This window comes from Hyla sarda, chromosome 10 (genome assembly GCF_029499605.1).
Source record: "Hyla sarda isolate aHylSar1 chromosome 10, aHylSar1.hap1, whole genome shotgun sequence".
NCBI lineage: Eukaryota > Metazoa > Chordata > Amphibia > Anura > Hylidae > Hyla > Hyla sarda.
This window is the reverse complement of record NC_079198.1, coordinates 1,583,546-1,610,231: the sequence shown is the minus strand read 5'-3', so window position 1 is coordinate 1,610,231 and position 26,686 is coordinate 1,583,546. Positions and strand designations below refer to the sequence as shown.

Genomic DNA, 26,686 nt, shown 5'->3' with positions numbered 1-26,686 from the left:
ATGAGGAGTGAGGATCCTGATCACAAGAGATTACAGTCTATGAGGAGTGAGGATCCTGATCACAAGAGATTACAGTCTATGAGAAGTGAGGATCCTGATCACAAGAGATTACAGTCTATGAGAAGTGAGGATCCTGATCACAAGAGATTACAGTCTATGAGGAGTGAGGATCCTGATCACAAGAGATTACAGTCTATGAGGAGTGAGGACACTGATCACAAGAGATTACAGTCTATGAGGAGTGAGGATCCTGATCACAAGAGATTACAGTCTATGAGGAGTGAGGATCCTGATCACAAGAGATTACAGTCTATGAGGAGTGAGGGTCCTGATCACAAGAGATTACAGTCTATGAGGAGTGAGGACCCTGATCACAAGAGATTACAGTCTATGAGGAGTGAGGATCCTGATCACAAGAGATTACAGTCTATGAGGAGTGAGGGTCCTGATCACAAGAGATTACAGTCTATGAGGAGTGAGGACCCTGATCACAAGAGATTACAGTCTATGAGGAGTGGGGGTCCTGATCACAAGAGATTACAGTCTATGAGGAGTGAGGATCCTGATCACAAGAGATTACAGTCTATGAGGAGTGAGGATCCTGATCACAAGAGATTACAGTCTATGAGGAGTGAGGGTCCTGATCACAAGAGATTACAGTCTATGAGGAGTCAGGATCCTGATCACAAGAGATTACAGTCTATGAGAAGGATCCTGATCACAAGAGATTACAGTCTATGAGGAGTGAGGATCCTGATCACAAGAGATTACAGTCTATGAGGAGTGAGGGTCCTGATCACAAGAGATTACAGTCTATGAGGAGTGAGGATCCTGATCACAAGAGATTACAGTCTATGAGGAGTGAGGATACTGATCACAAGAGATTACAGTCTATGAGGAGTGAGGGTCCTGATCACAAGAGATTACAGTCTATGAGGAGTGAGGATCCTGATCACAAGAGATTACAGTCTATGAGAATTGAGGGTCCTGATCACAAGAGATTAAAGTCTATGAGAAGTGAGGACCCTGATCACAAGAGATTACAGTCTATGAGGAGTGAGGGTCCTGATCACAAGAGATTACAGTCTATGAGGAGTGAGGATCCTGATCACAAGAGATTACAGTCTATGAGGAGTGAGGGTCCTGATCACAAGAGATTACAGTCTATGAGGAGTGAGGATCCTGATCACAAGAGATTACAGTCTATGAGGAGTGAGGGTCCTGATCACAAGAGATTACAGTCTATGAGGAGTGAGGGTCCTGATCACAAGAGATTACAGTCTATGAGGAGTGAGGATCCTGATCACAAGAGATTACAGTCTATGAGGAGTGAGGACCCTGATCACAAGAGATTACAGTCTATGAGGAGTGAGGGTCCTGATCACAAGAGATTACAGTCTATGAGGAGTGAGGACCCTGATCACAAGAGATTACAGTCTATGAGGAGTGAGGATCCTGATCACAAGAGATTACAGTCTATGAGGAGTGAGGATCCTGATCACAAGAGATTACAGTCTATGAGGAGTGAGGACACTGATCACAAGAGATTACAGTCTATGAGGAGTGAGGGTCCTGATCACAAGAGATTACAGTCTATGAGGAGTGAGGGTCCTGATCACAAGAGATTACAGTCTATGAGGGTCCTGATCACAAGAGATTACAGTCTATGAGGAGTGAGGACCCTGATCACAAGAGATTACAGTCTATGAGGAGTGAGGACCCTGATCACAAGAGATTACAGTCTATGAGGAGTGAGGGTCCTGATCACAAGAGATTACAGTCTATGAGGAGTGAGGATCCTGATCACAAGAGATTACAGTCTATGAGGAGTGAGGATCCTGATCACAAGAGATTACAGTCTATGAGGAGTGAGGATCCTGATCACAAGAGATTACAGTCTATGAGGAGTGAGGGTCCTGATCACAAGAGATTACAGTCTATGAGGAGTGAGGGTCCTGATCACAAGAGATTACAGTCTATGAGGAGTGAGGATCCTGATCACAAGAGATTACAGTCTATGAGGAGTGAGGGTCCTGATCACAAGAGATTACAGTCTATGAGGAGTGAGGGTCCTGATCACAAGAGATTACAGTCTATGAGGAGTGAGGACCCTGATCACAAGAGATTACAGTCTATGAGGAGTGAGGATCCTGATCACAAGAGATTACAGTCTATGAGGAGTGAGGGTCCTGATCACAAGAGATTACAGTCTATGGGGAGTGAGGATCCTGATCACAAGAGATTACAGTCTATGAGGGTCCTGATCACAAGAGATTACAGTCTATGAGGAGTGAGGATCCTGATCACAAGAGATTACAGACAAAAGAGTGACTCCCTAATTGGCCACAGAACCTCACCGTACATCCCCCAGCTGCTGCAATACCTCACCGCTCATCCCGCTTGCAGCAGAACCTCACTGTACACCCCCCCCCCCAAACTGCTTTGGAACCTAAGTGTACATCCCCCCCTGGCTGCTTCATTACCTCCTCCCTCCCCCGTCTGCTGCTGAACCTCTTCATAATCCCCCGTCTGCTGCAGAACCTCACGGAAGTCCACCCTGGCTGCTACAGAACCTCAGTGTATATCCCGCCCCCCCTCCCCCCACACACACAGAACCTCACCTAATCCCGTGTCTGCTGCAGAACCTCTGCATAATCCCCTGCCTGCTGCACCTAATCGAACATCCCACTTCTGCTGCAGAACCTCACTGTACATCCGCTGTTTGATGCAGAACCATGCCATACACCCCCTGGCTGCTGCTGTTTACATTCCGTTTCTGAGAAAAGCTGGGTAACAACCAGTATGTCCTCTCCCTCCCCAGGACCCCAGAGGCTGATGTGTAAGATATAGGACGATATGCACCAATCACTGCAGAGACCACCGAGACTCCACCAATTACCAGGTTTTATTTATTATGTTTCTTCTTTAATTTCTTTCTCAATGTCAAAAAGACAAAAAAGTTATTTAGAAAGAACATTTCCACAGATTTTGTTCTATGAAGAAACAAAAACACGAATTTTATAAATTAAGGATGTCAAGCATCTCCGATCCGCACACACACCGGGGGTGGGGGACATGATCTGTTGGGGGCAAAAACGCTAAAAATCGTGTAGAATCTCCAATTATCACCTTTACAGTCAATTATTATTATTATTGTTCCAATCCGTGAAAACAAAAAGTAGATCAACTTTGTAAATCGGATTTATTAAAATCTCTACAGCTTCTATGTGTTTCCATGGTAACAGACTACAAACAACTCTGTGTGGTCAGATTGTGCAGTCATACTCGGTCCTCAGGGCATGATGGGAGTTGTAGTTTTGCATCAGCAGGAGACCAAGAGTTGGAATTCAATGCCCTAGACCAGTGTTTCTCAATCGGGGTGCCTCCAGCTGTTGCAAAACTACAACTCCCAACGTGCACTAACTGTGTTGCTTAAGTCAAGACCAGTGTTTCTCAACCAGGGTGCCTCCAGCTGTTGCAAAACTACAACTCCCAGCATGCCCGGACAGCCAAAGGCTGTCCGGGCATGCTGGGAGTTGTAGTTTTGCAACAGCTGGAAGCACCCTGGCTAGGAAAACACTACCCTAGACATGAGCAACGCAGTGAGTGCATGCTGGGAGTTGTAGTTTTGCTGCAACAGCCGGGGAGCCACACTTTGTATAAATAAAGGGCCCTGCAAACAAGTCATGTGACTTTTAGACTATGACACTATAAAGAGAGATTTCCAGGTTCATGTATATAAAGCTTCATCACTGTATAACGAAAAGTTCTGTAACGTTCTAATAGACGTCTGAATTCCTTAACATCAGCAAGATCTCTGCTTTTTGTCAGTGAACAGAAACACTCTTCCCCCTTCATTTTCTTTTCTGGCCTTGTACTACTTTTTACAGCTGAGGGTTTGCTACAACTGCATTCACTTCTGGCGTTATCCAAGAAAAGAAAATCAGCACCACCCCCTGTCCTCAGGTTGTGTGTGGTATTACAACTTGGCTCCGTTCACTTCAATGGAACTGGAGTGCAATACCAAATACAACCTGAAGTTGGAGGCAGCGCTATTTTTAGGAAGAAAAATATTTTTCGGATATTGGATAACCACTATGAGGCTATGTTGACATGGTGGAATTTCCGTACGGAATTCCGCCGGAAATTTACTTCAATGGGATTCCGCTGTCCCATTCATATAGCGGAATTTCCACCGTGGAAATTCTGCAAAATTTTAAGACCAGTCTTTACATTTTTGTGGAATTGCGGGCGGAATCCCATTGAACTCAATGGGGCTTGAATTTCGGCAGAACCCAGGATTCCGCCGCTATTTCGACAGATTTCCGTAAACTTTGCTGAACGGCATTTGTGCGGAATTCCACAGTGTGAACATGGCCTAAGGCCGGGTTCACATTGAGGAATCTACCCCCCAAAATATTCTGACTGATGAAATCAGTTGCGCTATGACTGTGCGGACATTGCCGCTCCCCATAGACCGCAATGTTTTCCACGCGGTATTCCCACGAAAAAAACAAGCAAAATCATTCTTTCAATGGCAAAAGCTCCGCCCGCCATTGAAATTCTATAGTTTGCACTGTGCGGCGGGACGCCATTGACGGAAACTGGATCGGAATTTCCAGAAATGACCGTTAATTCTTTAGTCTGAACCCAGCCTGATAGTTTGATACAATGTAACAGCAGGTAAAGTATCATGGGGAGCCACAGCCAAGGCTGGATGTAAATGTAGCAAACCCTCAGATGTGAAAAGAATTATGTACAAAGAGGTTTTTAGCTGCTGCATATAAAAAACTAAAATGTTTCCATTCACTGAAAGCAAATATTCAATATATTTAAAGGGGTACTCCACCCTTAGATATCTTATCCCTTATTAGAGCATCGGGGGCAGCGTGACATCACAGTCACGCCCTGGCAACGACATCACGGCCGCGCCCCCTCAATGCAAGTCTATGGGAGGGGGCGTGACGTACGTCACGCCCCCTCCCATAGACTTGCATTGAGGGGTCGTGGCCATGACATCACGAGCCTCCCCTCATCGCCAGTCATCCGGCACGGAGCAAAGTTGGCTCTGTGCACCGGATGTCTGGGGTGCCGCAGCCGAGATTGCGGGGATCCCTGTGGCTGGACCCCCTCAATCAGACATTTTATTCCCTAATCCTTTGGATAGGGTATAAGATGTCTAGGGGTGGAGTACCCCTTTTAAAAAAAACAAAGACTATTAGAACGTTAGGGCTGGATCACATATGGCTGACTGACAGACGCAGCACGCATTGCACCCCGCGTCCCTTCCAGGGTTCCTAACGCGGCGGGATCTATGGGCCTGATCAGAAACCGCTGCGGGCAATGTTTTCCACCGATGTGAACTCGGCCCTACAGAACTTTTTATTATCCAATAATTAAACACAGAAGCAGAAATCGCTTCAGGGGCAGGAAAAAAATTTACTTCACTCATTCATTCAACCACAGGGTGTTTTGTCCCATTGCTTCCAGTGTAAGCCCGTCCACCAGGGCGGCAGTATTGTGATGGCAGGCGGGTGTCACACACATTCAAGTTACAGCAGTCGCTTCCCTAGACCCAGAGTCCATGAACAGTCTGTGGAGGGAGCGGCTAAGTCTCTGCAGATGGCGGCCGGAAGCTTACTCCGCCCCCTCTCGTCTTTAGCGCCAGGCCCGGTTCAGGAGTTTCACTTGCGCCAGTCTCTTGGTGATCATGGTGGCAAAGACCAGGCCGAGGAGGACGCTGCTGATCAGCATGTAGTCGTAGTCGTCCTTTAACACGTCAAACTGCTTGGAAGGATAAACGCGAGTCTGGTAGATGTCCAGTCCGTAGGCCACGACCTGTGGGGGGGAGAGAGGGATGTCAAAACCTGCACAGACCCCCGGGACAAAACCCCCCGGAGACCCCCACATCACTTACAAGACAGGTGGACTCCAGGCCGGACGGCGCGGTGTAAATCCCCCTCATCCTGGAGATGGTCTGGTTGTAGTTGATGAAGCGTTCAGCGTGGATCTGGATGTCCGGCGTGTACGGAATTAGGTTTTCCTCTCTGCAAAAAAAGGACAACAAATTGTGGAACCAGGTCAGAAAGGGTTAACGGCGACAACAAGTGTTATTAAGTGGCTAGGGAGATACAAGTGGCTGCACTTAAAGGGGTACTCTGAAGGGAAAAAAAACAAAAAAAGGTTTTCAAATCAAGTGGTGCCAGAAAAAAAATTATACAGATTTGTAAATTACTTCTATATAATAATCTTAATCCTTTCCAGTACTTATCAGCTGCTGTATGCTCCACAGGAGGTTGTGTAGTCCTTTCCAGTCTGACCACAGTGCTCTCTGCTGACACCTCTGTCCATGTCAGGTACTGTCCAGAGAAGGAGAGGTTTTCTATGGGGATTTTCTTTTACTCTGGACAGTTCCTGACACGGACAGAGGTGTCAGCAGAGAGCACTGTGGTCAGACTGGAAAGTACTACACAACTTTCTGTGAAGCATACAGCAGCTGATAAGTACTGGAAGGAATTTTTATATAAAAGTAATTTAGAAATCTGTTTAACTTTCTGGCACCAGTTGATTTGAAAAATGTGTTTTCCACTGGAGTACCCCTTTAATGAACCTTACAAATAAGGGTAGGGACACACAGAGCATTTCACACTGCGGAGCCGCTGACGGCAGTCACAAGGGTGAGCTCACTGCTGCGGCTCACTGTTTGCTCATAGCTGCGGATTTCCCAGTGGATGCTTGTAGGAGATGCGCAGTGGGAAATCCACCGATACGAGCGGACACACAAAGCTACCCGGCCGCAGCAGTGAGCTCGCCCATGTGACTGCCGTCAGCGCATCCGCAGCCTGAAATACTCTGCAGATGATCTACATGTGACCCTACCCTTTAAATGCCAGTTCTTCTGAAGTATGGTGGCCTTGACATACAAGTAAGATTTAAAGGGGTATTCCAGGCAAAAACATTTTATCCTCAATTTTATTCCCAGTTTCCGGAACTGGGGACGTGACATCACGCCATGCCCCCTCCATTCATGTCTATGGGAGGGGGCGTGACGGCCGTCACGCCCCCTCCCATAGACATGAATGGAGGGGGCGTGGCGTGACGTCTCCAGTCCCGGGAACCCGGAGGTTTCCGAAACTAGAGACGCAGTCCCCGCATAGAATGCAGCAGCGGGGCCCCCGCGATCAGACATCTTATCCCCTATACTTTGGATAGGGGATTAAATGTTTTTTCCCAGAATACCCCTTTAATGCCTCTGTTTTACCCCGTGTGAATCCAGCAATAATCTCTATGACAGGTGCAGAGTGAGCATGCTCTCCCGTACAGGAGCATGACCACACACAATAGTGTCACCGATCCCGGAACCCCTGACCTAACAAAGGAGACACTGTATTCACAATGTTAGTGCCGCATTACCTTGTATACTCTGTGGGGACTTCCGGACGACGAGGGTCCAGCAAAGCCTTAGGAAGGGAAAGAATGGCGCCTGATGGAAGTCCAACTGCGGAAATAACAGATCAGCGTCACATATTACAAACCTGACAATAGGAGGAAAGTCTCTATATAGAAAAACCATACGGAACCGTATAGAAAACCGTATGTCAAACGCCTCATCCGGTTTAGTCCGTTTTGCATCTTATACGGTTTCTTATAAGTTTTTTTTTTTCTTGAAATTTCAATCGAACAAGTGAAACTTTATTCAAAACGGAGTGAAAAGTTAAAAACTTATACTTTTTTTTTTTTTTTCTTAAAAAATTGATGCAACCGGACATCATTTTTCAAACCGTATACGGGTTGAAATTTGTACACAAGTTTTGATGGTTTTGAGGAATCCGTTTATTTATTATTTTTTTTTTTTTTTTATCAAAAACCTGATACGGGAATGGAATTGCAAAAATGTGGTGTGAATGAAAGGGCATGTTCACACTACAAAATTAAGTGACGATGTCTTCTCCTAATTCCTCTTGGATCTTGTACCTTTCTGCTTCATGGTAAATGGAGCCGAAATGATGCGTAATCCGCACTTATATTTGCAGAGGAAATACGGGAAAAGTGACAGCACATATACTGCCCATATATACAGCGCTATATACCCATAGTTATTCTGTATGCTTACAGTTCATTGGTGCACTGGGGACCCTCCCGTCTCCTCCTGTAGCCCCGCCGGACCCCTGAGCCGCTATCAGCAGTGATGTGGAGCCAAGGCAGATGCCGGATCTTGCGCGTGCGCCGTGTCTCGGTGGGACGGTCACATGGTTTTATGTCACTGCTGAGAAGCGGCTCAAACATGGTCCAGTGGGAGCTATAAGGAGGAGACAGGAGTGGTCCGGGCTACTGTGAGCCTTCAGAATAAGGGTGGGTTCACACTACGTCTTCACTCTACGGTCAACGGATCCGCGGTTTTAGGTCCGGTTAGAAAACCTGATATGGGGCAAAAAGAATTTCACTCCGGTCGCTCATTCAAATGAACGAGATAGGGGCCGGATCCGGTGACCGTATGCTCTACGTCATGTAGAACCCACCCTAAATATATATATATATTATTTATTTTTGCAGCGGCAGTATATGTAGTCTCACTTTTTTCCCAACCAGGGTGCCTCCAGCTGTTGCAAAACTACAACTCCCAGCATGCCCGGACAGCCTTCGGCTGTCCGGGCATGCTGGGAGTTGTAGTTTTGCAACAGCTGGAGGCACCCTAGTTGGAAAACACTGATCTACTCGGCTTGGCTATGAGAACATGCTGGGAGTAGCAGAATTGCAACAGCTGGAGAACTGCAGACAAGGGACCACTGAGACCATGATGGAGTCTATACTCACTGAGGATGTGTCGGCTGGTGATGCCGCGCTCGGTGATGGTGGCTTGCATGGCGCGGATGGAGGAGGGGAAGATGTAGGATTGCTGGAGGACATGTGGCAGGTGCGGTCTGTCCAGGGAGCTGAAGCTGGTGCTGTTATACTGCTCGGTGCCCTCATACAGCTCCAGGACACTCAGCTCACTGCGCCGCGCCTTACTGTTCCAATACTGGTACTGAATGGGGAGAAATGGAGTCAGACATTATACTCGAGACACGGAGACACACCCAATATACTGGAGACACATTATACTGGAGACATCCAATATACTGGAGACACCCATTATACTGGAGACACAGAGACGCCCATTATACTGGAGACACCCATTATACTGGAGACACCCATTATACTGGAGACACCCATTATACTGGAGACACCCATTATACTGGAGACACCCATTATACTGGAGACACCCATTATACTGGAGACACCCATTATACTGGAGACACCCATTATACTGGAGACACCCATTATACTGGAGACACCCATTATACTGGAGACACCCATTATACTGGAGACACCCATTATACTGGAGACACCCATTATACTGGAGACACAGAGACACCCATTATACTGGAGACACCCATTATACTGGAGACACCCATTATACTGGAGACACCCATTATACTGGAGACACCCATTATACTGGAGACACCCATTATACTGGAGACACCCATTATACTGGAGACACCCATTATACTGGAGACACCCATTATACTGGAGACACAGAGACACCCATTATACTGGAGACACAGAGACACCCATTATACTGGAGACACAGAGACACCCATTATACTGGAGACACCCATTATACTGGAGACACAGAGACACCCATTATACTGGAGACACAGAGACACCCATTATACTGGAGACACAGAGACACCCATTATACTGGAGACACAGAGACACCCATTATACTGGAGACACAGAGACACCCATTATACTGGAGACACCCATTATACTGGAGACACAGAGACACCCATTATACTGGAGACACAGAGACACCCATTATACTGGAGACACAGAGACACCCATTATACTGGAGACACCCATTATACTGGAGACACAGAGACACCCATTATACTGGAGACACCCATTATACTGGAGACACAGAGACACCCATTATACTGGAGACACAGAGACACCCATTATACTGGAGACACAGAGACACCCATTATACTGGAGACACAGAGACACCCATTATACTGGAGACACAGAGACACCCATTATACTGGAGACACAGAGACACCCATTATACTGGAGACACAGAGACACCCATTATACTGGAGACACAGAGACACCCATTATACTGGAGACACAGAGACACCCATTATACTGGAGACACAGAGACACCCATTATACTGGAGACACAGAGACACCCATTATACTGGAGACACAGAGACACCCATTATACTGGAGACACAGAGACACCCATTATACTGGAGACACAGAGACACCCATTATACTGGAGACACAGAGACACCCATTATACTGGAGACACAGAGACACCCATTATACTGGAGACACAGAGACACCCATTATACTGGAGACACAGAGACACCCATTATACTGGAGACACAGAGACACCCATTATACTGGAGACACCCATTATACTGGAGACACCCATTATACTGGAGACACCCATTATACTGGAGACACCCATTATACTGGAGACACCCATTATAGTGGTGACACCCATTATAGTGGTGACACCCATTATACTGGAGACACCCATTATACCGGAGACACCCATTATAGTGGTGACACCCATTATACTGGAGACACCCATTATACTGGAGACACCCATTATACCGGAGACACCCATTATACCGGAGACACCCATTATACCGGAGACACCCATTATACCGGAGACACCCATTATACCGGAGACACCCATTATACCGGAGACACCCATTATACCAGAGACACCCATTATAGTGGTGACACCCATTATACTGGAGACACCCATTATAGTGGTGACACCCATTATAGTGGTGACACCCATTATACTGGAGACATGGCGACACATTGTACTGGGTGGGAGTTTACGCAGTCTGGGGATCTTACCACAATCCAGTTCTCGGAGTGCACGAGGTGGACGGGACCTTTGGCTTTCCTCTGCACAGACGAGTGGATTATACGGCCGGTCACTCCATCGATGAGGTAGATTCCTATGAAGCAGCGGTCGGGGTGGGTGTCTGTACTCTCCGTGATCACCGCCAATAAGTTGGGGTTCAAGTACTGCACAAAGGAAACATGAAGACATGAGAGCGCCATCACCTATGTGGGAGATACCCTGCCATAGTCTGCGCGCTCTCCTTACCTTGTAGAGGACGCTGCGGTCGCCCATCACTCGCCCCTGGGAGTGCACATGCTCATTGGAACGCTTTCCCTTCACCAATGTGATCCGCTGGAGCTCGGTCGGGAGCAGGATCTCCCAGATTTCCTCTGTAGAAAGATCCTGGAGGAAGAAGAGAAGCCCAGGTGAGAGGAGACGTCAGAGGAAGGACAGAAGGAACGTCTCCATATGGCCCGTAGATCACTCACCTTGTGAAGGCGGAGGCCGGTGAGCTCGCCCTTCTCAGAGTCCACCAGGTAGAAGAAGACGGTGGAGGACAATTCCTGCAGCTGCTGCAGAACGTACTTCGTGGACGGAAAGGGGGTGACCTGGAGAGATCGGAGAAAACAGCATTGTTTATGAAGCATTTCCTGATAGCGTTAAGCAGTCATACTGGTTGGCACCCAGCTTTCCTACAGTCCTGATTAGCACATGACTCCAGAAAAGCTGAGCAATCATTTTAAGCACCACGTTTATTTTCTCCCAGCTTTTCTCCAATCCTGAGCAGTACACAACTCCAGGAATGCTGAATAATACCTTAATGTGAGCTGTAAGGGCAGCCATGTTGGTTGTTATCCAGCTTTCCTAGAGTCCTGAGTAATCAACAACTTCAGGAAATCAAGTTGATAACGTGAGTTGTAAGGATGTTCATGTTGGTTGTTATCCAGCTTTCCTTGAGTCCTGAGTGATAAAGGACTTGAGGAAAGCAGAGCTATTACTTACTGCAAAGCAAGTATTTCTGGTTAGGAAACATTGCTTTACGGGCAGACATTTTAGTTACTAGAGCTTCCTAGAGCAGTGGTCTCCAAACTGTGGGCCTCCTGATGTTGCAAAACTACAACTCCCAGCATGCCCGGACAGCCAACGGCTGTCTGGGCATGCTGGAAGTTGTAGTTTTGCAACCATATATCACTTTAGAAAAGCAAAGTGATAACTAAATGTGAGCTGTAAGGGTGGCCATGTTGGATGTCACCCAGCTTTCCTTGAGTCCTGAGTGATAAATGACTCCAGTAAAGCAGAGCGATTACTTACTGCAAAGCAAGTGTTTCTAGTTGGTAAACACTGCTATAAGGGCGGCCATGTTGGTTATCACCCAAACTTTCTAGATCAGTGGTCTCCAAACTGTGGCCCTCCAGATGTAGCAAAACTACAACTCCCAGCATGCCCGGACAGCCAACGAGTTGTAGTTTTGCAACCATATATCACTTTAGAAAGGCAGAGGGATAACTTAATGTGAGCTGTGAGGGCGGCCATGTTGGTTGTTATCCAGCTTTTTGTTCTTTTCACCCAAGATCTCGGCTTTACCTTTCGCTGATCGTCCAGCAGGAGCAGCACTTTGGCGTAGTCATGATCCATTATAGGGAGCAGTAGGGATTGGAGGATGGGCCGCTGCAGAGGAGGAGGGGCCATCTGGCTCAGTTTGCCAAAGATAGGGTTAAAAACATAGATGGAGGTCAGGGCCGTCGTCTGGGAGATAAAGCAGATTTACATTTTTTTCATTAGGTAACGGATGACAAATATAACTCTATCATATAAACAGGAACATATGTAGCAGAGCTGAGGTATGCATTCACCTATTCTTCATCACGTTACATTGCCTAAATATCATTCATTACCTATATACAGCAGTTTCCCTTCTTATATAGCCAATGAAGTTGTCACTTATATGCAGGGAGTGAGGGGAAAAAACGTCATAATGTCATCCCCTCTGTCAAAACCCCTCACTGAAAGCAGCCCCCACCTTCCTGAGAGACACAGACAATGTGGTTTCTGCCCTGCACTGATGACTCCTTCTCCCTTGAGTGCTGAGAGGTGTGTGCAGACTCAGCCAATCAGGCACTGAATCTCTCTCTCTGCTGCTCAGAGCAGGAGGGAGGGGCTGTTCACAGAGGGAGCTGGACAGCAGAGCTGCAGAGATGTAGGCAAGGGGAGGGAAGGATGTCAAAGAATATCAAGCATCCAGAGAATACAACAGGGGCCACAGGAGCCATGTATATCAGACAGGATAATTTACAAGGAACACATCCAGGTAGTGTGGTGGCTTAGAAGCTCTTTATTCTTTTAATATGTATACTTCCCTGGAGTACCCCTTTAAAGGGTACCTTTCATCAAAAAAACTTTTGATATATTATAGATTAATGTATGCAGAATAACTTTCCAATAGCATGTTATTAAAAAATATACTTCTTTCTATTTAATTTTCCACTTAGAAAAAATGACCACTAGGGGTCTCCCTACCAATCCTGGCCACAAGCCATTTTTTTTTTTTTTTTTTTTTTTTAAATATAGATTTCAGACTTATGCTGGAGTCCTAACTCTCAGACTGCAGCCAGGACACAGACAAGCTCAGAACTGCTCCCTACCATTAAAAAATTATAAAAAGTCCCATCAAAATAAAAATGGTACCGATAAAAACTACCTATCATGGCGCAAAAAAAAATAAAAAATAACCGTCATACTGTCCCGTATACGTAAAAATAAAAGAGTAATAGGGGTCAGAAGAGGATTTTAAGCGTACTCATTTTCTTAGAAAAAGTTATAATAGTTTATAAGTAGCAAAATAAAACAAAACTTATCAATTGGGTATCATTGCAACCTTTGGAGAGTGGATAAGATGTATAAACCTGGAATACCCCTTTAAATAGAAAACAGAGCTCTGCTGCACAGGACACACTGAGCTCTGCTACATCAGTAGATAACAGGCGCAGCTCTATTCCTTGACCTGGTGGGTGCAGTGTCCTCACCTTGTCCTTCACCAGCAGGGTGCACTGAGGCGGGTGAGGGAAGTGGGCAGTCGTCCTCTGTGCCACCAGCTTGAAGGAGGCTGCGGGCCGGACCCCCGGCAGGAAGAACTTCCATAGGATGCCGCCGGAGCTGCTCTCTATCCCGAAGAGCTGCAGGAAGGAGAAGAACATCTCAGAAACATCCAGAAATGTAAGAGAGACAGATATAGGACATTTATAGAACTGTGTATGAGAACAATTTAACCCCTTAAGGACCGGAGGTTTTTCCGTTTTTGCATTTTCGTTTTTTGCTCCTTGCCTTTAAAAAATCATAACTCTTTCAAATTTACACCTAAAAATCCATATGATGCTTATTTTTTGCGCCACCAATTCTACTTTGTAATGACGTCAGTCATTTTGCCCAAAAATCTATGGTGAAGCGGGAAAAAAAATCATTGTGCGACAAAATTTTTAAAAAAACGCTGTTTTGTAACTTTTGGGGGCTTCCGTTTCTACGTAGTACATTTTTCGGTAAAAATGACACCTGATATGTATTCTGTAGGTCCATACGATTAAAATGATCCCCTACTTATATAGGTTTGATTTTGTCGGACTTCTGGAAAAAATCATAACTACATGCAGGAAAATTAATACGTTTAAAATTGTCATCTTCTGACCCCTATAACTTTTTTATTTTTCCGTGTATGGGGCGGTATGAGGGCTCATTTTTTGCGCCGTGATCTGAAGTTTTTAACGGTACCATTTTTGCATTGATAGGACTTATTGATCGCTTTTTATTCATTTTTTCATGATATAAAAAGTGACCAAAAATGCACTATTTTGGACTTTGGAATTTTTTTGCGCGCACGCCATTGACCGTGCGGTTTAATTAACGATATATTTTTATAATTCGGACATTTCCGCACGCGGCGATACCATTTATGTTTATTTTTATTTTTATTTACACTGTGTTTTTTCTTTTATGGGAAAAGGGGGGTGATTCAAACTTTTAATAGGGAAGGGGTTAAATGATGTTTATTCACTTTTTTTTTGCACTTTTTTTTTGCAGTGTTATAGGTCCCATAGGGACCTATAACACTGCACACACTGATCTTTTACATTGATCACTGGTTTCTCATAAGAAACCAGTGATCGATGATTCTGCCGCATGACTGCTCATGCCTGGATCTCAGGCACTGAGCAGTCATTCGGCGATCGGACAGCGAGGAGGCAGGTAGGGGCCCTCCCGCTGTCCTGTCAGCTGTTCGGGATGCCGCGATTTCACCGCGGCTATCCCGAACAGCCCACTGAGCTAGCCGGCATGCTTTCGGTTTCACTTTAGACGCGGCGTTCAACTTTGAACGCCGCGTCTAAAGGGTTAATAGCGCGCGGCACAGCGATCAATGCCGCGCGCTATTAGCCACGGGTCCCGGCCGTTGTTAGAGGCCGGGCCCGACCCGCTATGACACGGGGCCACGCCGTGGCCCCGCGTTATAGATCGGGAGTGGACACATGACGTTCCAGTACGTCATGTGTCCTTAAGGGGTTAAAGGGGTACTCCGGCCCTAAGACATCTTATCCCCTATCCAAAGGATAGGGGATAAAATGTCTGACTGCGGGGGCCCCGCCGATGGAGACCCCCGCAATCTTGCATTCGGCACCCATCTCTTTGAGCTGCACGCCACGCTGCCAGCTCACAAACTGTCGGGTGCTGACCACGGGGCCGGACTATCGTGATGTCACGACTCCGCCCCCGTGTGACTTCACACCCCACCCCCGCTATGCAAGTCTATGGCATGACGGGGCCCCCTCCAATTGACTTGCATAGCGGGGGCGGGGCGTAATGTCACACGGGGGCGGAGTCATGATGTCTCGATACTCCAGCCTCGTGACGGCCGCCACACCCCCTCCCATAGACTTGCATAGCGGGGGCGGGGCGTGACATCACATGGGGGCGGGTGCCAAATGCAAGATTGCTGTCAGACATCTTATCCCCTATCCTTTGGATAGGGGATAAGATGTCTTAGGGCCGGAGTACCCCTTTAAAGGTGTACTCCAGGATCTTTTTTATCTGACTCTGCTGCAGGGGCGGTAAAGTTAGTGTAGTTTGAAAGAAAGTGGCCTCATACTTACAAACTATGGAACTATGGGATGTGTAGTTTAGAGAACGAAATTCAATAGGAAATATCCAGTTCTGGCCGGTTCGTACTACTAAAATCACCTGATGTTGGATAACCCCTTTAAAGAGGTCTCTTTATCTTTCGGTAAATGGGAGCGTTCCTGTCTGAGGCTACACATCTGCTGAAGAACTTTATTGCAGGAGACACATTGCTTTCAAGTTGCTTTTAAATGTCAAGAAAAATACTTTTTTTGCTGATGCAAAACTACAACTCCCAGCATGCCCAGGCGGCTAATGCTGGGAGTTGTAGTTTTGCAACAGCTGTAAGCACATTGTTTGGTAAACAATGTTCTAAAGAGACTTCTCCACAGTCACCCCAGTCACCCCATCTGCAGGTCACAGGGTTGGGGCATCAATTTCCACGTTGTCCAATGGGAGAATTTTATTTTTTAAAGATTTTTAAAAATCCTAGTCCAGTGTTTCCCAACCAGTGTGCCTCCAGCTGTTGCAAAACTACAACTCCCAGCATGCACTGACTGTGTTGCCCATGTCTAGGGTAGTGTTTTCCCAGCCAAGGCTCCTCCAGCTGTTGCAAAACTACAACTCCCAGCATGCCCGGACAGCCTTTGGCTGTCCGGGCATGCTGGAAGTTGTAGTTTTGCAACAGCTGGAGGCGCACTGGTTGGGAAACACTGTACTAGTCAAACCCCAGCATGGAGCATACAGCAAATCCCCCGCAATCTTTCCTCGTTGCCCCTTAGATCAGATTTCACCAGGTAAGTCGCACCCTGCGGAGCCCTCGCCCTCACCTTCCCGGAGGACGTCACCATGACCATCATCTTCTGCAGGTTGAAGTCGTCTCTGGCCAGCGTGTCGATGTTGATCTCGTTGCGGATCTGGCTGCGCGGTTTGCGGGCGTCACAGAACATCTTCCATAAGTGAACGCCCCAGGACTGCAGCAGGATCAGCTGGGAGGACAGACGCTTAAACACCATCCCCAGGAGTCCGTCTGATTGGGGGAGACAAACATGGATGACGTCATATTAAGAGATGTGAAAATCGGAAAGAGACGCTGATAAAGGGGGGAGGTAACGTTTCTACTAGATTCTAATATCCAGAACAAAAGAGTCATGTGACATGTGAATTATAAGGGCAATCGCCAACTACTGTGCATTACTAATAAATGGCTGCCAAAATAAATAAATATACTTTTTTATGATTATATATTTTTTTCCCATATTCGGCTAAATAAATTTAAATGAAGTTCAGCCGTATTTTTACCCCATGTGTGAACAGACCCTTATACACAGATTTATTGGACTTCCTCAGGTCAGTCAGCGTTACCTTGTATAGCTGGATCCGGGGCAGCATAAAAAGAGAAGAGAACAGGCATAAAACAGAAACTAAGTGAGATCAGTGAGTAATGTACAGAGCGATGCCTGGGCCCCTCACAGCCCTATATATATAGGACCCCCCGCTGAGGCTGTACACAGATGTCTGGGCCCCTCACAGCCCTATATATAGGACCCCCCGCTGAGGCTGTACACAGATGTCTGGGCCCCTCACAGCCCTATAGGACCCCCCGCTGGGGCTGTACACAGATGTCTGGGCCCCTTACAGCCCTATAGGACCCCCGCTGAGGCTGTACACAGATGTCTGGGCCCCTCACAGCCCTATAGGACCCCCCGCTGGGGCTGTACACAGACGTCTGGGCCCCTCACAGCCCTATAGGACCCCCCGCTGAGGCTGTACACAGATGTCTGGGCCCCTCACAGCCCTATAGGACCCCCCGCTGGGGCTGTACACAGACGTCTGGGCCCCTCACAGCCCTATATATAGGACCCCCCGCTGAGGCTGTACACCAAGACGTCTGGGCCCCTCACAGCCCTATATATAGGACCCCCCGCTGAGGCTGTACACAGATGTCTGGGCCCCTCACAGCCCTATATATAGGACCCCCCGCTGAGGCTGTACACAGATGTCTGGGCCCCTCACAGCCCTATATATAGGACCCCCCCGCTGAGGCTGTACACAGATGTCTGGGCCCCTCACAGCCCTATATATAGGACCCCCCGCTGAGGCTGTACACAGATGTCTGGGCCCCTCACAGCCCTATAGGACCCCCCACTGGGGCTGTACACAGATGTCTGGGCCCCTCACAGCCCTATAGGACCCCCCGCTGGGGCTGTACACAGACGTCTGGGCCCCTCACAGCCCTATGTATAGGACCCCCCGCTGAGGCTGTACACAGATGTCTGGGCCCCTCACAGCCCTATAGGACCCCCCGCTGGGGCTGTACACAGATGTCTGGGCCCCTCACAGCCCTATATATAGGACCCCCCGCTGAGGCTGTACACAGATGTCAGGGCCCCTCACAGCCCTATAGGACCCCCCGCTGGGGCTGTACACAGATGTCTGGGCCCCTCACAGCCCTATAGGACCCCCCGCTGGGGCTGTACACAGATGTCTGGGCCCCTCACAGCCCTATAGGACCCCCCGCTGGGGCTGTACACAGATGTCTGGGCCCCTCACAGCCCTATATATAGGGCCCCCCGCTGAGGCTGTACACCAAGACATCTGGGCCCCTCACAGCCCTATAGGGCAGTTTTTCCCAACCAGGGTGCCTCCAGCTGTTGCAAAACTACAACTCCCAGCATGCCCGGACAGCCTTTGGCTTTTGACAAAGAGCGCATGCGCTCGAAACGCGCCAAGATCTCTCAGGGTCAGTGAGGTTCTACAGTCCTGTACTGCTTTTAAGAGGATTTCTACAATAAAGATTGCTGTTTTTCCAAGTGCTGGATCATTTTGTTTCCATTTAACAACTGGAGGCACCCTGGTTGGCAAACACCGCTATAGAGCCTCGGCTGAGGCCTGTACAGAGAGATGTCTGGCCCCTCACAGCTATATAGGGCCCCTGCTGAGGCCGTACAGAGAGACGTCTGGCCCCTCACAGCTCTATAGGGCCCCTGCTGAGGGTGTACAGAGAGAAGTCTGGCCCCTCACAGCTATATAGGGCACCCGTTGAGGCCGTACAGAGAAATGTCTGGGCCCTTCACATCCCTATAGGGCCCCTGCTGAGGCTGTACAGAGAGATGTCTGGGCCCCTCACATCCCTATAGGGCCCCTGTTGAGGCTGTACAGAGAGACGTCTGGGCCCCTCACATCCCTATAGGGCCCCTGTTGAGGCTGTACAGAGAGACGTCTGGGCCCCTCACATCCCTATAGGGCTCCTGTTAAGGCCTTTACCTGCTTTCTTCCCAAACTCTCCTTCCAGCTCGGCCTGGGCCCCTGTGAGCGGCAGATCAACCATTTCCATGGCGATTACGTCGGCGAGCGACTCCTCTCGCAGCCAAAAGGTCTTTCCTATCAATCGTATAGAAAAAGAGGTTACTAATATGATAGTGGACACCAATAACCTGCTAGAATTCATATAGGAGACATGAAAACACATTAACCGGTTGCCGTCTAAGGACAAGCCGGCTCGTCCTTACATGGTGAGCGGTTTATGGCACGGGCTCCCGACTCAAGCTCATACCGACCGGCCCCCAACTGATTCCTGTAGCTGAGGCCGGCATTAATAGCCGACAGCGGCGTCTAAAGGGACATTTAAACAATCCCTGGTGGTCCAGTGGGCAGCGCTATGGCGGGGGGGGGGGGGGGGGGGGGCGATCCACTGTGGAGGTAGCCGGTGGGCTTACCTCTCCTGCTGCGGCTGTCCCGGCTGTGTGATTGATAGATTCTGGCAGGGCCAGGCTTTATCAATTAAGCACATAGCACACAGATCAATGTGGTTCTATGGAATCACATTGATCTGTATGAGGAATCTACTGATTGCTCATAAAAGTCCCCTAAGGGGACTAAAAGTGTAAAAAAGAAAAAAAGTGTAATAAAGAATAAAAAAAAAAAACACCCATTAACATCTTCCATATTAAAAGTTTAAATCACCCCCCCTTTTCCCAAATTCCATATAAAAAATATGTAATCATAATAAAAATAAACATATGTTGTATCGCCGCGTGCGTAAATGTCCGAACTATAAACACATAGTGTTAATCAAACTGCACGGTCAATGGCGTACACGTAAAAAGCGTCACTGCCCGGCATTAGAGGCGATTCCTAACGGCTTATAGCAGTAATTTCTCACCATCTATTAAGTGAGCACAGCTCCTGCGCTCACTACACCGACTGTTAACGCTACATGGTGTGTGTATATATATATATATATATATATACGACTTGTCACGTTAACGTACTCCCTCCAGTGACGTCACTATGCGTCACAGGGCAGGAAAGGGTTAACCATAGAGTAGGCGTCTGGTCTCAGGGCTCACCTGGCTGGTGCAGGAACAGGAGCTGGTTGTCCTCGGTCTGCACCAGAGCTCGATAGCCCACAGAGTCGTCCTTCTTCAGGAACAGCTGGAGGTACATCTGCAGCACAGAGAAAGACACGTAAGAGGACGGATGTCAGCAGTGACCATACTGGCATGCGGGGAGCGATGGCGGCACTCACAGCGTCAGGTCTCACGCAACTCTGCTCCAGAGTGAAGGTCATGGTGGTGTCCAGGAGCCGGCGCCCGCTGTCCGCCATGTACAGGCTGATGGTGAAGGTCTGACCGGGACATGACCAGGCGTCCTGCAGAGATCAAACACAGTATTACAGGGGGTAATGAGACACGGCAGAGCCACCCCTCGCGTATCCTAACGGCAGAGCCACCCCTCGTGTATCCTAACGGCAGAGCCACCCCTCGTGTATCCTAACGGCAGAGCCACCCCTCGTGTATTATAACGACAGAGCCACCCCTCGCGTATCCTAACGGCAGAGCCACCCCTCGTGTATCCTAACGGCAGAGCCACCCCTCGTGTATTATAACGACAGAGCCACCCCTCGCGTATCCTAACGGCAGAGCCACCCCTCGTGTATCCTAACGGCAGAGCCACCCCTCGCGTATCCTAACGGCAGAGCCACCCCTCGCGTATCCTAACGGCAGAGCCACCCCTCGCGTATCCTAACGGCAGAGCCACCCCTCGCGTATCCTAACGGCAGAGCCACCACTCGTGTATCCTAACGGCAGAGCCACCCCTCGTGTATCCTAACGGCAGAGCCACCCCTCGTGTATCCTAACGGCAGAGCCACCACTCGTGTATCCTAACGGCAGAGCCACCACTCGTGTATCCTAACGGCAGAGCCACCACTCGTGTATCCTAACGGCAGAGCCACCATTCGTGTATCCTAACGGCAGAGCCACCACTCGTGTATCCTAACGGCAGAGCCACCACTCGTGTATCCAAACGGCAGAGCCACCACTCGTGTATCCTAACGGCAGAGCCACCACTCGTGTATTATAACGACAGAGCCACCACTCGTGTATTATAACGGCAGAGCCACCACTCGTGTATTATAACAGCAGAGCCACCACTCGTGTATTATAACAGCAGAGCCACCACTCGTGTATTATAACAGCAGAGCCACCACTCGTGTATTATAATGGCGCGGTTACCTCAGAGCAGCTCAGTCCAGATGGAATCTCGACCTCTGGGATTTTCTGTTATGTAAAAGAAAAAGGTTAATATTAAATGTAAGCGGATCTGTAGGCAGTGACTTCACCCTCACAATCTGTATTCAGCAAACTAAACTGTAAGGATATGTAAACACGGCGGAATATCTGTCAGGAAAATTCTGCAGAGAGCGGGCGCCAGCAGTAGCAGCGCTTAGAGATGTGTCATCCCCATAGACAACAATGGACTTCCGAGTGGGTTCTGCCAAAAGATTGAACATCCTGACTTATCAGACCCCCACAATCATGCTGCATGTGGTCCAATGAGTCTCACAAAGTCCCCTAATACTTCAGATATCGGGATCAGTAGAGGATGGGATAAGATGTCTGATTGTGGGGGTCCCGGCACTGAATACCCCCGTGATCTCCCTGCTGCACCCAGCGTTCGTTTAGAGCGTCGCATGCAGCGCCGGAGGCTCGTGACGCCATGGTCACGCCCCCTCAATGCAATTCTAATGGGGAGGGAAAGCCATGATGTCACAAGCCTCCGCCATGCATCACCAGTCAGACTGGGCAAAGATCGCTTTGTGCACCGGATGTCTGGGGTGCCTCAGACGAGATTGCAGGGGTCCCCAGCGGGACCCCCGCCATCAGACATCTTATTCCCTGTCCTTTAAATAGTCGATAAGATGTCTAGGGTGGAGTACCCCTTTAATGGTGGGCATCAGCGTCATTGCTAATGTCTGCAATTAGCAGCAGGGCTACTGCACTCGCTTTAAAATCTGATGGAACTCAGGACATACGGACATAAATGTATGTCATGGTGCGCCATGTATCAGGCAGACAGGGCGTACAAATACGTCCTGTGTCCTTTAGGGGTTAATATTAATTTAAAGATCAAGTAGGGGGCGAACACGACTCCCCACCTGTCTGAACAGCACCGAGTGTTTAACATGAGCAGATTACGCCACCATTCTATTCTGCGGGCACACGTGTACACAGGACACTCACCACGTCGGTCTTGCACTGTAGAACCGCAGCCACCGACTTGTCACCAGTGGAAGCAAAAGTGACCAGATACGCCTAGAAGAAGAGAAAGCGAATGTTACGCAGCTTGTCAAAAACCATTAAGCCTCAGACCGATCCTCTCTGCCTTGTCCTGGTTCCTGTCTTATGCCTTTCTGGATTACAAGTCAGTTCAGCACATTCTGGAGTGTAGAGATCCTTCAGGGCGCTCAGTAAATTGGGATTAGACCAGTGGTGTTTAAACTGTTGGCCTCCAGATGTTGCTAAACTACAACTCCCAGTATGCCCAGACAACTAACAACTGTCCGAGCATGCTGGGAGTTGTAGTATGTGCAACAGCAGGACAGGCACATATAAGAGACCACTGTCCTATAGACCAGTGGTCTACAATGTGGCTCTCCAGCTGATGCAAAGCTACAACTCCCAGAGCCATTGGCTGCAGTTGGCTGTCTGGGCATGCTGGGAGTTGTAGTTTTGCAACAGGATTGCAGGTCCGCAGTTTGGAGATCACGGGTCTATAGGATTTCTTCATACCAGTGATTCCTACTAATAATATAGTTATTGCAAGCGAAATATGGACACGACTCCCGTCCTGAGCGCAGATCTTATCGCCTGACCCCATAGAAGCATGAGGAATCTATGATGCTTCCAGCCGTTGGCTGTCCAGGCATGCTGGCAGTTGTAGTGTTGCAACATCTGGGGGTCCACAGTTTGGAGACAACTGATCTATAGATTAAAGCAATGAGGATACAGAAGACACTGACCTGAGAGAAGTCTCGCAGCGGGGTGAGGACGCCGTCTCTGTACTGCATAAGCAAGAAGCGTCGTGGGGAGATCTGGAGGAAGAACTGCGACAGCGTCGGTCCTGTCGTGGTACGTGGAGCCGTTACAACCCCGAGCTCAGTGATATCATCGATCGCTTCCACACCGAGAGCCTGAAACAACAGAACGCAGCGGTCATCACCCGCATGTAGAGAAAAAGTGCGCCAAGAACCAATAACACACCCGTGAATCATATCGACCATCCTCAGCTATCAATAAATGCTTAGATATAGTCAGAATCACCCCATATACTTCAGATTTAGGGATAAACATACAGTCAGCTGTTGTCTTCTGTTATCAGACAAGGTCAAAGGCCTGAATATGAAGACCCCTGAACAGGAAACCCCCTATACACACACAATACCAGGCCCTCTTCTGAATGTGACGTATCTGACCTGCAGGTGATGCTGGGTGGTCTCATCTCCGGTCAGCAAAGACAAGGTATGGAGGGAGGCGGTGACCGTGTCCGCACAGACCAGTACACTCTCCGAGACGATCCCGCACGTCCCTTGTAGAGTGCCCAGCCAGTGAGTGGGCACCTGAACCTGTAAAGACACCATGGAAAGTGGTCAGGACATATATCGGCCTCCAGGGTGACTGCTGGCTACAGCCTGTCTCCAACCTAACCTGCTGACTGATGGATCCGTCCTCCACACTAAACGTCAGGATCCGGATGTGATCATTGGGGACGATGCCAACCACATGGACGACTCCTTTATAGGTGGAATGCAGGAGCTGGTACTGCACGGAGCCGCTGGGGGGAGAAACGTTAACGTCATGATGCTACTGCCCCCTACTGGTCAAGGGCAAAATGTTATAATAAGCTGAGTCCATTTAATGAAGCACAGAGCTCATACCTGTCTGGCAGAGGTTCGGACCATTTCTGGTGCCCGTTGGACAGATAGTGAAGAGACAGCGCCGAGTTCTTCAGCACCGCAATATACCTGGCCGAGTCCTGAGACCCAACAAATCCGGCTGCCTGAAAGCTACAGAGACATGAGACACAAGAAAGGAGCGTCAAAGTGTGGAATTCAGTGAGATCTACAGAGGCTGCAGAAGTGTTGCCCAACCAGGGTGTCTCCAGCTGTAGCCTTTGGGTGTCTGGGCATGCTGGGAGTTGTAGTTTTGCGACAGCTGGAGAGCCATGGGTTGAAGCTGTATTATCCATAGCAGTGTGTTACAACCAGGGTGCTGTCAGCTGTAGCCGCTGGCTGTGTGGGCATGCTGGGTGTTTTAGTTTTCCCAACACAATAGTTAGGAATCACTGGGATACCGAGTGACAGCTACTGACCTAGCAAATGCTCACAGGGATATAGAATTAGGCTGAATGGATACAGATCTAATAATAACCGGTCAGCTATAGTGATTTCTGCTGGGATCATAGCTCCTTACCTGCCGGGCTCTAAGAGGGCTTCCCAATTCAGACCCCCAATGTTAACCTCCCAGGAACGTAAAACACGACCACCGGAAATAGTGATGGCATCTAAGGAAAGGAAAGCATTAAATAGACTGGAAAGTGCGTCATCCCCAGAACACTCCATGACCGGCTTCGTGCAGATGTAAACATAATGTAAAATGTTGAAAAATAACATTGCTTGGATTAAAAATAAGTGATTTTCATTTATTTAAAAATAAAAAAGTTTGACTTCCACTAGATAGAAGGAGGGGGGGGGGGGGGGCGCTGTTGCATAGCTGACTGGGAGAAGAATTTGAAATCAGAAGTGGTGACAAGTGGTTCTGCAGGACGGCATTCAGGATGGTGAGGAAGCGAACATAATAATAGATGGGCTGACTCAAACATCCCAAATGGAGTCATTTTAACTACTGGGCACTACCGCCATTCAGAAGAAGCAAAAGTGCAGGGGGGGCTGAGAGGTGCTGCCTGATCTTATACTTCAATTGACAATGCAGCGGAGCAGTCACTTACCTTGTCCATACATAAGCAAAGCATCTACGGAGCCTTCTGCGGTGTCCTTATCGATGTGGCGCCATACTGGAACAGAGAGCGACAGTCAGTGATCGCACAAATCAAGTAACATCCCCCACAGAGAAAATATCCTGAACTCACAGATGTCACCCGTGCGAGAGTTCAAGGCTACGATGATGTTCTTCTCGGTGGCGGCGATGAGTTTCTTGGCTCCTTGTCCGGACTCCAGAGAAGCGAACTTCAGCCGCCCGACATACTGCTGCCGCCTGCAACACAGAGTGAGGGGGACGTCACCGGCCATGTGCAGGACCTACAGGACCCCCTCCACCCCGCCAAAGGGACGAGACCCCCTCCACGCCGCCAAAGGGACGGGACCCCCACCACAGGGACGGGACCCCCCTCCACGCCGCCAAAGGGACGGGACCCCCTCCACGCCGCCAAAGGGGACGGGACCCCCTCCACGCCGCCAAAGGGACGGGACCCCCCTCCACGCCGCCAAAGGGACGGGACCCCCTCCACGCCGCCAAAGGGACGAGACCCCCTCCACGCCGCCAAAGGGACGGGACCCCCACCACAGGGACGGGACCCCCTCCACGCCGCCAAAGGGACGGGACCCCCTCCACGCCGCCAAAGGGACGGGACCCCCTCCACGCCGCCAAAGGGACGGGACCCCCTCCACGCCGCCAAAGGGACGGGACCCCCTCCACGCCGCCAAAGGGACGGGACCCCCTCCACGCTGCCAAAGGGACGAGACCCCCTCCACAGGGACGGGACCCCCTCCACGCCGCCAAAGGGACGGGACCCCCTCCACGCCGCCAAAGGGACGAGATCCCCTCCACGCCGCCAAAGGGACGGGACCCCCTCCACACCACCAAAGGGACGGGACCCCCTCCACCCTGGGGGGGTCCCGGGTTGGGTCTACATACTGTCACTTTGGGGGGTGTGGGCAGGAGTTGTTTAATTATCTCCCATTAGACAAGTGTAACCTACAGCTATTGCAAAACAATGGAAACCCTGGACTAGACAATGAAGATTATTTTAGGATGACGTCACTACACACAGATCTGCTCTATGACGTAAATGTTCCCCTGTCTGACCTCATCACATATGACCGGATTGTATGGATCCCTCCCGGCCCCGCACTCACCAGTCAAACTTCCCCACTTGATCCTCATAGACGGCGGAGCCGGGAGACACAGAGAACAGGAGCAGGAGCCCGAACCGAGCCAGAGCCGCCATGACAGCGCAGAGCCGGCCAGTCCTCCACCGCACCACAAAGATCCCGGCTGGAGGTAGAGCGCCCCACCCTAACGACCATAGAGAAGAGGCGGCGGATAGAGCGTCTACAGCACACCATAGAGACTGCCTGAGCGTCTATCTACCACA

The 26,686-nt window shown here is 49.1% G+C and overlaps 1 protein-coding gene across 1 annotated transcript; it reads right to left on the bottom strand.

The window, feature by feature from the left end:
- Positions 1-3,554: 3,554 nt before the first annotated feature.
- EMC1 (ER membrane protein complex subunit 1) lies at positions 3,555-26,670 on the bottom strand. Its single transcript, XM_056542138.1, has 23 exons — positions 26,448-26,670; positions 25,442-25,566; positions 25,301-25,366; positions 24,766-24,856; positions 24,231-24,359; positions 24,001-24,127; positions 23,769-23,918; positions 23,316-23,486; positions 22,537-22,608; positions 21,529-21,573; positions 20,541-20,663; positions 20,362-20,458; positions 19,277-19,393; positions 16,840-17,039; positions 13,933-14,082; positions 12,494-12,655; positions 11,398-11,517; positions 11,174-11,311; positions 10,918-11,091; positions 8,815-9,025; positions 7,414-7,498; positions 5,918-6,047; positions 3,555-5,838 (listed from the first exon to the last, which is right to left on the bottom strand). The coding sequence occupies exons 1-23, from the start codon at positions 26,537-26,539 to the stop codon at positions 5,659-5,661; spliced, it is 2,955 nt and encodes a 984-aa protein (XP_056398113.1). The 5' UTR covers positions 26,540-26,670; the 3' UTR covers positions 3,555-5,658.
- Between the last annotated feature and the right edge of the window lie 16 nt (positions 26,671-26,686).

Coding starts and splice junctions, on each gene's coding strand:
- EMC1 (XM_056542138.1), bottom strand. CDS start 26,539: ATGGCGGCTCTGGCTCGGTTCGGGCTCCTGCTCCTGTTCTCTGTGTCT. Junction 11,518..12,493: donor TGCTGGACGATCAGCGAAAG/GTAAAGCCGAGA, acceptor CGATCTCTCCAG/GTCACCCCCTTTCCGTCCAC. Junction 9,026..10,917: donor ACTCCGAGAACTGGATTGTG/GTAAGATCCCCA, acceptor CTCCCCATTCAG/TACCAGTATTGGAACAGTAA.